Below are 12,844 nucleotides of genomic sequence, written 5' to 3' on the forward strand. Positions count from 1 at the left end.
ATAATATAGCCAACAAGCTAACTATAAAACTCTTTGTATTTTTTTATAGTTTACTCATATAATGGTTAGCTATTCATCTTTAATGCAGGACTCACATGTCTCTCTCACATGATATCTTGGTTCTTGTGCCTGAGCTGGCTATAAGCTTATAGCCAGCTTCTTCTCTCTCTCCTCCCTTCTCTCTTTTACATCGGCATTTAGCTGGCTTATAGCCTGCTATTATACTTACTCTAAGCAAAACATTAAGATCTCCTACTATTACTACGATTTAAGCAGAGGAAAGAACTAACCCAAAACGTGGCTGAATTAGCTTGTTCGGTTTGTTTGCGCGTCATTTTCTCTTTGATTGGTTACTTACCTTCTGCAGTCGTGAACCCGTGAAGAAGTTTATTAAGAAGGCCGAAATCCTAAAAAATAAGATGGAGAGAGCCTAACGAGAGAGAATAGAAAATAGGAGGAGATAACAACGTGATAACAGCAAATGCGTGGTCGTTGGCGACCGGTCCACCGACACTAGCTTTCGCCTATAAAAAAAATGTTAATTTCGAAGCAATACAAAACCAGTCATACTTGTATGGTCAAATATCCTCCTCGTTGGCATTTTGACTTGCGTCGCCATCTGATCTGCCTCGAGATCCGCTCGCACATACATGTCGAATATTAATAAGCTATAATTTACTTTTTACTCTTAAATTTAAAATTTATTTTAATGATTTGTTATTATTGTTTATTTTTTTGCTTTTTAAAACTAAAACAACAATCACCACTCGTTTGCATCCATAAGTACACGGTACACACTCCATCTTCTTTAAAAAATTCAAAGTTCAAATACACATAAAAATATCCACCGAATTTCCATATAAAACAAATCTGAATTTTTAAAAAATACAGCTTGATTGCTTGCCTGCCTGACAGCAAATCAAACTGCAGCGGCAGGAGACAAAACACAGCGACTCGATCCAGCTCATATATATATTTGTCCCACTCCAAACACTCCCCAAGAACACGACCACCCACACCTGTCCCAACGCAGCACACGCGCGCACCTGCCTACGTCGCCAAAGCCCAATGGCGCGATCCACGGCGGCGATCGCCGCCGTCGTGGCCGTGGTGGCCGCCATGGCGCCGAGCCCGGCGGCCGGCCAGGGCGCGCCGGCGGCGGGGTCGCCGGCGCCGCCGTACAAGAACCACACGGTGGCCGGCGCCGACGGGTGGTTCTTCAGCGCGAAGAGCAACACCACCTCCGGGAACTACTCCGACTGGGCCGCCGGCGAGGCCTTCTACCTCGGCGACTACCTCAGTATGTCCTCTAGCCGTTGCTTGCCAATTTGACATTGCCTACATCGTAGTAGCAGTTGCAGTCTTGCGGTTTTTTGTGGGGAATTTTCATGCTTTGCAATCAATTTGAGTACTCCGGAAAACTGAAGAAGTGTTATACAAAATCAATTTAAACTTTTTGTAGGGGATTTTAATGCTTTACAATCAATTTAATTACTCCAGAATACTGAAAAGTGTTCTAAAAAAGAATTTAATCACGGGAAAAAAACTGTTGGAGGTCACAGCATCTAGAGTTTCAGATCATGACAGTAGCATAGAGTAGTGCATTGCTAAAGGGTTCAGGTCAAACATGGAAGACAGGATGGTATCATTATCCAATAATGCCATCTCTTGACTCCATAGCAAATCTGGATTTTCAGAGTTCAGATCCAGATCTGTGCATACTGCAAAGCGTAGAGTCTCCCGAGCTGACTGTAGGAGCAAATCAGAATATTTTCTATAGAATAAACTAAGAGATTTGATTCAGTCCAATAAAAAGTGTCTCGAGTTACCGGTACCTCATGATACCAAATCGTTTTTTATTGGATCTAGCCGTGCACATACTACTTAGCTATGATACAATTTGATATCTTGACATATCTAACTTAAGTTACTTTTTGTTTGAACCAAAGCAAATATCATAAACAAATCACCGACGGCAACTAGCACGTGCCGTGACACACTCACACTAAAGCTCAACACGAATGCTTTTACTGTGAAATTGTGAATACTTTTGCATCGTACTAAACCGGTATTCATTCTTCTCTATGGAACTGGGTGCTAGGATCCAGTTTACCCTCACTTTTCAATTTATAAAAAAGATTTTTTTTATGCATTGTTGTTTTACGAAAAACATCTTTATGCTATAACAGTTTTTATACAGAATGGATTTAATTATTTTGACTTGTCACACGGAAAAATAAATCCTACAAACAATATACACAGTACAACGGAGACAAAATTCATGTTATTTTCGGAAACAAATAGCAAATGCAGTTGTCCTAAATCCAGCAACATTTCACATGATTTAAAGTATTGCCTCTATTTCATAAGATATTTTAGATATTGATTAAGTAATGCTATCTGTGTATATATATATATATATATATATATATATAGATTTATTTTTATGCATATGAATTTAAAAAATTTTAGAAATTTTTACATTACTATGAACAGAGTTAGTATTAAACATCCTCTTCCAATAAATTAAAACTTCTAAAAGCAAATGTCACAACAATTAAAATGCAATTTGTCAATCTGAAAACTGCTGGTTACCAGTCTTCAAGACGGACGAGAACTCGTCGGTGGTCCAGACGTCGAACGAAACCGCGTACTCGCTCTGCGACGCCGAGGGCTCGGACATCCTCATCTACAGCTTCAGTGGCGCCGAGCGGACGCACACCATCGCCGTCCCGCTCACCGTAGAGGGCGCCAACTACTTCTTCTCCGACGCCGACGAGGGCGCGCAGTGCGAGCAGGGCATGCGCTTCGAGATCAAGGTCGCCCACGGCCGCGGCCTGCCGCCGGACCTCGCGAACCCGCCTCCGGCGCCCAAGCCGCGGGTCCTGGCGCCGCCCCCTGCCGGGACGAGCATGAACCCCGCGGTCGCCGGCGCCGGCAACGGCATCGCCGGCGACATGACCGAGGGAGGCAAGAATGGCGGGAGCAGAGCGGTTGGCGCGGGCGGCCGCTTCTTGGGGGTAGCTATTGGGATGGGGTTAGCAGTTTTGGCCGCTGCCTGAGGGAGTGGACCCACGTTGTCAGTTGTCACAGTCGTGAAAATTTGTTTTGTAATATTATTTTGTTGGAGCAATAAGCTGATCATTCCATTCCATTTGTTCATGCAGAATTAATAGGACTTGGGTTTTATACAATCCAGTTTTGTCGACAATTCGAGCTGAACATTTTTTTAAGTTCACTATTTTGTTAATAGGTATTATTATATCAGGTACAATAACAGGCTATAAGCCAGCTATAAACATATTTTAAGAAGATAAGAGAGAAGAGCAGTAAGTTACGGATTTGTAGTCAGCCCTAGTACGGACTCTAAGACACATGTGTATAACATGTGGGACATGGTAGTATATGTTTTTGTAGGTAACTATTATATGAATTGGCTATTAGATTGACTATAGATAAACTAGAGCTAGTGGTTGGCTATACTATTAAACTTGCTCTTAGGTAGCAACCAGCTGACAACAATATTAATAATTTTAGGTGTGTACAGCCGGCAAGAATATTAATAATACAATTCACTATCTGGTTGGGGATGAAGCTACAATGAAATGTAGGGGTGTCATTAATTTGCTTTTCGGTGTTTTGATTTGAATTTAAATTGCTACTGTGGCTGAGTACATTGTATATTCTTATCTATAACTTTTATCATTTGACGATGCCGTGGGAATCTCAATATGAGAACCGTATGACTAACCCAATAACGAAAGTTTCCTAAAAGGACAAACATTTTGGATTGAGAGTGCTGTACAAAATAGATGAACTGTAGCCAAAAATTCTTGTAGACCAGATTGGTGACAACCCTCGGAACCAATGTAGGTCTGTCCCAGCCTCGGTTGCGCAACTAAAAGTCCTTAGAGCAAGTACAATAGCAGGCTATAAGCCAGCTATAAATATATTTTAAAGATGTAAGAAAGGAGAGAGAAGAGTAGTGTGCTATTAATTTGTAGTCAGCTGCAGCACGGATCCAAGACATAGTGTGTGTATGATATGTGGGATCATGTATTAACGCTTTGTAGGTAACTATTGTATAAATTAGTTATTATATTGGCTATAGCGGATTTAGAGCTAGTAGTTGGCTATACTAGAGCAAGTTCAATAGTATAGCCAACCACTAGCTCCAATTCTTCTATAGCCAATCTAATAGTCAATTCATACTATAGTTACAAACCATATACTAACATATCCCACCTATCATACACACACTGCGTATTGGAGTCCGTGCTGCAGCTAACTATAAATCTGTAGTCCGCTGCTCTTCTCTCTTATCTCTTATCTCATTAAAATATATTTACATCTGGTTGGTAGCCTGCTATTGTTGCTATTATCCCTGCTCCTATTGAACTTGCTCTTAACGAGGAGCAGCCGTGCTTCCGCTTTCCTCGCAACCACACGACACACCGACAGCCTACTCGAGCGGTGGCGAGGCGGAGAAGCTGAGGAGTCGAGGCATACATGAGTTCAGGAAAACGCATTGTACGTACGTAAATCATTATAGTTAGGTGGATGTTGCATTTTATACTCGACATGTGCAGAGATGAAAACATTACGATGCAAAGCTTTTCTCGGAAATTAACATTACGTTAAGTTGAAAAAGAAAATCCTTTATTCAGGTGACACTATTGCCAAAGGCAGGGTAGTTGAGGACAGAACGGTTGAAGAGCTCGTGCTAGCAAAAGAAGCCAGGATTACATACGACTTTTCAACTAAGGTATTTGTGAGTTTCTTATCGTTGCCTTATGAGTTCACTACTATTTATCTGGGAACATATCCTGCACACAGGCTAGCTTCCTTCCATACACATCCGACCATGGTAAACTAAGCCCTGCCTAGTTAGAGTTGAGAGAGCTCACTTCCATCTCTCAGGAAGGAATTCCTCATCGTTGTCGTCAGTCAGTCATGATAGATGTTTTTCTGACGGAGCACCCTGGTTGTGTTTATTGCGGTCGTAGAACCAGCAATGTTGCTGTATTTTCTGAGATGCAGATTTTGCTAAGGGGCAAACCATGCTGTATGGTTGGAAAGTAAGAACAAGACACATGCTCAGATGGGAGGTATTACATGATACCTTGAATTTTACCAAGCAAATGGGTCACTCTCCGACATGTCGCTGGCTTTTTGGAAGTTCCAAGGATAAGACTTGCCATGACTGTCCACTACTACTGCAGCATCTATTAACAAATGACTCAGCACAACATCTCTAGAGCAGCCATCATCCACAAAATAAGCATCTGCTCCAATATTTGGGCTCTTTCCCTGACAAACTTTACAAATGCCAGTTCACTGTCTTCGCCTCGGACAGCTTGAAACACAAACTTGGTGAGATGTGAATGGACACATTCAGTTTAGTCTACATGATCCCAGAATTCCACTCCGACATCGACCGGTCCATCAAAAGGAACCGACTGCATTTTAGGCAAACAAGATCATTAATTCAGTCAGCATGCACACAGAGATTACACTGTGAATAATATAGTGGAGGAAGATTAGTACCATGACATAGAGTGTTTCCAAGCATGGAAAGCATCTAAGTAACAAGGGAACCAGTTTCACTTGCATCTCGACTCCAAACTGCACCTTCAATGCCAATGTCCTGAGACTCTGAACCATGGCACTTTGCTGCACATTTATCCCATCCTAAAACACAAATAAAAACAGTTTTATGGTGCAATTTCAAATAATTATGAAAAGTAGCAAGGTTTCTGCCGCAAGAATGCATCAGCAGCCGCTCCATGTTGGGGGCGTCGTCGAGGTACACCTCCCTGGCCATGGACCTCTATAGCACCAAGCACCGGAGGCTGCCCGACCAGACATGGACGTATCTTGGGTGGTCGTCCTGCGTTAGCGCGAGCGCGAGGCTCTCGAGCCTGGGGCACCGCGGGATCATGGCGTGGAGCTTGCTGTCCTGCGTGGAGACGTGGACGACGACGAGCTCTCGCAGTTTGACGAACGCGGCTCGAGGGAGGCTGGATTGGTCCGGGAACTGGCACAGGCCGAGCCAGAGGCGGCGGAGGGAGGCGGCGCGGCCGAGGAGAGCGGATGGGGGGCGCCACTCGATGGGCCAGGAGCCGTTCACGACGGCGAGGTCGTCGACTTCCTCCGCAGCGAGGGAGTCGAACCGGGACGTGACGATGTAAGGATCGTCTACGGAGGCGAGCTGCCCCGGGGACAGCCGCGCGTAGGCAACAGGGCCCGGGTGGGAGGCGATCGCCGCCGTGGCGCAAGACGACAGCGGCGTCGGAGGAGGAATTGGTTTGGGAGTCCATGGTGGAGAGGGTAGGAGCAGGGAGGTAAGACAGGACGGCGGCGAGGGTTTCGTCCATGGCAGTGATGCGCGGTGATCGGCGGCTTTTCGGCTCAGCTGATGATGAGGCAATCGGCGTGGAGGACGGAGTGTAACTGCGAAAAGACTAATTCGCGCGCGCGCTCGCAAACACTCCCGTGTAAGCTGCATGCTGGGCTGACTGAGGCCCATGAAAAGCCCGTGATTAAGCTCATTTGCAGTATATATGGTTTTTCTTTACTTTAAAAACTTTATACCTATAAAGTTTTTTACTTTATACGTATAAAGTTTACATGTATAAATTTATATGTATAAAATATTAATTTTATATCTATAATTTTTGTGTATACGTAATTTTTATTTGCATGTTGTATGTATGTATATATATAAAAGTTTGCATGGACAAAGTTTATGTATATAAAGCTTACATCTATAAAGTTTACGTGTATAAAGTTTATATGGCTAAAAATTTTATATATATATACATATATATATATATATATATAAAAGTTTGTGTGTCTAAAATTTATGCGTATAAAGTTTGAACAATAAAGTTTATACACGTAAAGTTTAGGTGTATAAAGTTTATATGTCTGAAAATTTTATATATATATATATATATATGAGTAGATATACTATACGTATAGGGCCTAAACTGATCGCCCGCGCGCTCGTGCGTATTAGACCGCCCCGTGTAACTGGGCCTGTGGTAGCGCCGCGATTTAGGACGAAAAAAAAGGAATAAGTTCACTTTGGATCCCTCTTTACATGAAGTATCAAAATCGTCTCTTAGCTATAATACCAGAAATATTGGCCCTCGAAGTTACGAAAACCGTTCAAATCATGTCCCTTGACAGTATTGAAAGTTGGTTTTGCTGACATGACATCTCAGTGAGCAAAAAATATATTAAAAAAATCATGGGACCTACCTGTCAGTTGCCAAGTCATAAAAAGGTTTCTCAACAAAATATGGGACCCACATGTAAGCCTAATAACAAAATAAAAAAATCCTCCTCTCTCCCCTCCCCATCGAGGTCGGTGGCAGCAGGCGCAGGCGGTGGTGGCAAGCGCAGGCGTGGGCGCGCGGTGGCTCGGCCGTGGGGGCAGCGATAGCAGTGGGTGCGAACTTGGGGCGGCTCAGGCGCGGGATGGCGGCGGCAGCAGCGACGAGCTCGGTCTCCGTCCCGCACCCAGGGGGCGCCTCCCCGTGAAGGCCTTCTCGATGAACACCTTCGTCACTGTCCGCCCGCCGTCGTCCTTGATGTACTCGAACGCTCTCTTCGCACCCCCGGCCAGCAACGGACTCCGCCGCCGCCGCCGCCGGAGGCGGAGCCGCGTGCCCTGTCATGGGTGAGCGCCGCGAGCGACGCTATGGTGACGACGTCTCGGCCCTGAGGGAGATGGTCGACGGGGAGGACAAGGTAGGTGGCGCCGGTCCTCGATGGCGAGCACCGACGCCGGGCGGCCAAGCCAGAACCCATCGGCGCGTGCACACGACGAGGCACCCGGGATGGGGGCGCTGCCTGCCGTCGCCGCCCACCGCCCTGTGCGCCATAGCTCGGTGACCGTTGGTCGCCCGCCCTCAGCCCACCAGCCCCCCACCGCTGCTCTGCCCGTCGCCGCGCTCGCCATCGTCGCTCCGCTACCGTGTCGCCACCGCCGCTCTGCCCCTCCGCCCCCGCCACCCGCCGACCGCCGCCGCTCGCTTTCCGCCAGCCTCCTAGGCCCGTCGGCTCTCCGCCCGCCGCCGACCTCCATCACTGAAGAAGAGAAGAGAGAGAGGAGAAGTAAAGAGAAGGAAAAAAAAGATGTGCAGCTGCCATGTGGGCCCTATATATTTTTTAATTTTCTTTTTTCTGACTAGTATGCCACGTCAGCAAACCACCCTTCAATACTACCAAGGGACCCGACTTGGATGGTTTTTATAACTTCGAGGGCCAACATTTCTGATATTGTAGTTGAGGGACGATTTCAATACTTCATGACAAATTAAGCGACCCAAAGTGAACTTATTCAAAAAAAACACACACGCGCTAGCTTAGGCCCACAAGAGAAACATTAAACGGTTTTGGGGCTAGCTCCATAAGAAGATGGGCTAGCCGGCCTGTGATTAAAGTCTCACTTCTACTTATTTAATTAATATTAGATTATTTTTTAATATTTAAGTAATACTTTTTATTGCAAGTATAAGAAGATGTGTTGAGCATAGGAAAGCCGCGCCCCAATAGCAAAACTGAAAAAAAATATAGGTGCGGCTGCGTGCCAACTGCCGACATACATGAAGAATTTTCTGCCCTGTTGTTTTGACTCCATCGGTCCCCTAAATCTAACAACCTCTACACTTGTCCTCTCGTTTCATCCCATCACAATATTTTACCACCAGATCCGTAGCTAATTTTTCCAACGTGTTTTCTTTCTCTTCTCGAAGAACGGTTTAGGGCGGTTTAGTTCATGAATTTTTTTGTCACATCGGATGTTTAACCCGATGTTGAAAGGGGTTTTAGATACGAATGAAAAAAAGAAAAAATCATCGCTCGTCTGGAAACCGAGAGACGAATCTTTTGAGCCTAATTAATCCGTCATTAGCACATGTGGGTTACTATAGCATTTTTGGCTAATCCTGGACTAATTAGGCTTAAAAGAATCATCTCACGGTTTTTCCCCTAACTATGTAGTTAGTTTTTCTTTTATCTATGTTTAATGCTCTGTCCAAAGATTTGATGTGATGTTTTTGAAAAAAAAATTTGGGAAACTGAACGGGACCGTAATTTCAAACAACTTCCCTAATACACGTCCAACTCTCAAACTCTTATATTTTAAGACGGAGGATGTAGCACTTTTAAGAAGCTACGCATCAACACCGATGCTTTTCATGTCCTTGGACTAAGCATATCACTTAAATATCACCACAATAAGTTTTTTTCTTAGTCCTTAAAAAAATCTCGATGCAGTATATTTTGCAGTGTAAAAGTTTAGTTCATTGAGGTCCAATATACTTTAAGGTACTAAATTTTGCTCAGTACTCGTATGGTACCTTTTACTAGCTAACCGTGGTAGTAGTACAGTAAAATTTAGAAATTTAGACATAACTATGTATTTTATAAGTATATTAAAATATTTTATTTAAAACTTTGATAAAATATAATTATCTATTTTAACATGATATATGAGATATAAATTTATTATAAAAGTTATGTATTTTAATTTATTTTTTATCTTTATAGAATTTATACTACACATACACCGGACCGATGCAATATAATAAAATCAGATCCATTGAATCCAATGTAATAGATGGCTCACAGTCATCCGAGGATACCTTAAAATAATCCAAAATTTGTGTTACTTCAAAATATTTTTTAAAGATGGTAAAAAAGCTTCACCACAGTAGCTCTAGTTCTTTAAATATATCAAACTGAACCCTATATCTTGGATATATTCTGTAATATTGCCGAACAACTCTAGATGCATAGGTGCATAGCGCTAATTGATAGAGCGTCACTATACATATGATGATTTCTCACAATAGCTGTATGATCAAACATCCGGTGAACTCTTTAACTGTAGCATGCATTCACTCCATGTTAAAAATACTCACGCCGTATGTAGTCGCCTTTTGATCGTATTAAAATTGTACTACTAATTATGGTTGTAATTATACTCACATTTTGTACTACTAATTATGTCAAAAATCTAGCAAACATGATATTGGTTGTAATTTTTTCGTGTTGATAAAACTGTGAGATAAAATCAATTGCGTTTGTCAACCGAAATAGTACGAGTGAATTACAATCAAATTATACAGATCATAGCGAACTGCTTCGATAATTTAGTTGTTATAACTAACTTGATGGTACGTAGTAGCTAAGGCTAGGAACAATCCAAGTTGGTAATGGCCAGTTAGCCATGGTTGGGTTGGACGGAACGGCGAGAAGCTGCCGTCGGCGACGCTGTACACGTCGATGTCCCTGGGCGCCTCCGGGTAGAGCAGCGCGTAATCCTCTTCGTTATCTGAGTGATAAACATGGCTGGCAAGCACGCCGGCTCCGGCGGGCAGCCAGAAGGGAGGGTTGCACCCGATGAACAGAGCGTGGCTCTCACCACCGTCGCCCAGCGTCGCTGTCTCCTCCAGCCTCTACGCCGCGAGGTCGACGCGGAACAGCTTGATCCAGGTCGTCGTCTTCCTATACACCGTCGTCGTCGTCTCGTCGACCGCGTCGTGCTCGTGCCGTCATGGGCAGCCGTGCCCCCGCGCACGGCTCCAGACTCCTCCACACCTGCAGCCACCCGCCGCCATCTGGGGCGCGGACAAGGTACTTGGTCTCGGTGCCGATGATGCCATATATGATATATCTGGTTGGCCAGAACGACCGTTCGGCGCACGGCGGAGGGCCCGCCGGAGAAGTCGTAGGCGTGGATGGCGGCTTGGTGCGTCAGAGCGTAGAACATTCCGTCGCCGTCGTTGTACACGACGTCGGTGTAGAAGTCCGAGTCGGGTAGGTGGACCCAGGCCCAGCGCTCGTCGACGCCCACCCGCGCGAACGAGAGCTGATACCACGGCGTGTGGAGCAGAACGACGATGCAGTCGCCGTCATCCGCTGCCGGGTCCGACGAGAGGAAGGCGCGCATGAGGAGGTAACCGGCGAGCTCACCGGCCTTCACCTCAGTGGGTGGAGCGTCGTCTCGCTGCTCCATGGTCCAGTTGTACTCGACGATCTCGTAGTCGTAGTCGTCGTTGTGGCAGCGCCTCACGTGCTCCACGGTGTCCACCGGCGGGAGAGAGTCGATCTGCTGGCCGGTGACGGGGTTGACGAGGTGCAGCTCGGCGGAGTCGGCGTCGGCGGTGACGATCCAGCCGTGGGAGCTGCCCAGCCAGAACCTGTTGCGGATCGGGGGCTCAGCGGGCAGGGTGACCTCATACGTGCGGCCGCCGTCGAGCGAGAAGATGGTGGCGGCGCGGGACCGGTCGCCTTGGCCCTCCCCCGAGACAGCGTACACTAGGCACGACGACGGCGGACGGGCGGACAGGAGAGGGTGGCGGTCGCGGACGGGCGCGGCGGCGGCGTGCCAGGAGTGGCAGACGGCGCCGCAGCGGATGAGGTCGGCGGGATCGCGGAAGGTGTGGAAGACGGTGGCGAGGAGGTCGAAGAGCATGTCCGACCAGATCGCCGGCGCCCGGCGACGTGGCAATCGGCTGGTCCATCATGGAAACCTCGTCGGGTCGGTCGCTCTTGATTAGATTACGTCCGTATATATGCGTGCAGTTCGGCTGGTCATGCATTATAATACAGGTAAACGAGGTTTCATGTAAAAATATAATTTAGAAAATTTTAAATTTAAATTAACAATTAAAATGTAATTAATATCAAAATAATACATACTATATAAATAAAATTTATAATGATACTAGCGCAATATGCGCGGGCCACCGTACTAGTTTTTTTTCATGTTTTTTAATAATTATTTAAATAATATGTAATAGACGAGGGAACGTCCTCTTAAAAACTTAAAACATTTTCCTGCGCTAACCCGACCAAAGATACACCAAGATATGTTAGATGACGATGTACTATTTGATAGTAGAGTTCCATCATAGCCTACATCTCCAAAGCACTCACTACGGTAGTGTGTGATGCAACATTTTGGTTTGGAATTTTAGAAACTTAGAGAAATTTTGGTCGGCGATAGGAAATTGTACTTGGGAGAAAAGTTTGATATTTTGAACATAGCAAACATTACTCAAACTTTGTAAACTTTTCTTCACATTGAACCTTGGGGTAGTGGGCACGTGTCTCTCTGATTTACGTATTCGGACATTTTTCAGAATTATTAGTAAAGTTCGAACATATCATATATCTTCTGACCACTAACTATGGATAGAAGGCATGCCTTATTAATTAAAGTAGCTAGCACGTATGTCGCAATATGCCTATCGCACACATGCAATCATCTCTCTGCACATTCACATGAGAATGTCCATAATAATCATAATGGTTATCTTTGTGATGCCCTACTTTATATTTAGGTTGTGTTCTTTCCTAGCTTGTTCTCGTCTTTTGCTCACATGGTTCCCTAACTGCTAAGGTGTAGTTTTATTAAAAAAAACTAGGCTAGATATTGCATTTTCAGTTAACATCGTATGTCAGTTTCTACAAGCTCCCTACTACTGTGCATTGGGAAGCAGCAAAACGGATCCTGCGATATTTAAAGCAATGTACCAAGCTAGGACTTAAGATATGCCAGTCTAAGTCTATGCAGGTCAGCGCTTACTCTGATGCAGGTTAGGCAGAATGCCTAGATGACAGAAGATCCACAGGTGAGTTTTCTGTCTTTCTGGGAAATAACTTAGTATCATGAATGCAAAGAAACAGGCTGTAGTTTCTAGATCTAGTATTGAAGCAGAATACAAAGCTTTGGCTAATGTAATAGCGGAAATCATGTAGGTTCAGACACTTCGGCAAGAACTACACATTGATAGTCTACCACTGCACAACTGTGGTGTGACAA

General features: G+C 45.0%; 2 protein-coding genes and 1 pseudogene across 2 annotated transcripts; 1 reads left to right on the forward strand and 2 right to left on the reverse strand.

The window, feature by feature from the left end:
• Window positions 1–1,025: 1,025 nt before the first annotated feature.
• LOC121056015 (early nodulin-55-2-like) lies at window positions 1,026–3,286 on the forward strand. Its single transcript, XM_040529663.1, has 2 exons — window positions 1,026–1,300; window positions 2,599–3,286. Exons 1-2 carry the CDS (start codon window positions 1,069–1,071, stop codon window positions 3,060–3,062), a joined length of 696 nt encoding a protein of 231 aa, XP_040385597.1. The 5' UTR covers window positions 1,026–1,068; the 3' UTR covers window positions 3,063–3,286.
• A 1,844-nt stretch (window positions 3,287–5,130) lies between these two features.
• On the reverse strand, window positions 5,131–6,377 carry LOC102717670 (annotated as a pseudogene).
• A 3,789-nt stretch (window positions 6,378–10,166) lies between these two features.
• LOC102717950 lies at window positions 10,167–11,491 on the reverse strand. Its single transcript, XM_040529852.1, has 2 exons — window positions 10,709–11,491; window positions 10,167–10,472 (listed from the first exon to the last, which is right to left on the reverse strand). Exons 1-2 carry the CDS (start codon window positions 11,489–11,491, stop codon window positions 10,167–10,169), a joined length of 1,089 nt encoding a protein of 362 aa, XP_040385786.1.
• Between the last annotated feature and the right edge of the window lie 1,353 nt (window positions 11,492–12,844).

The sequence above is a fragment of the Oryza brachyantha genome, chromosome 12 (assembly GCF_000231095.2).
Source record: "Oryza brachyantha chromosome 12, ObraRS2, whole genome shotgun sequence".
In the NCBI taxonomy this organism is placed as follows: Eukaryota; Viridiplantae; Streptophyta; class Magnoliopsida; order Poales; family Poaceae; genus Oryza; species Oryza brachyantha.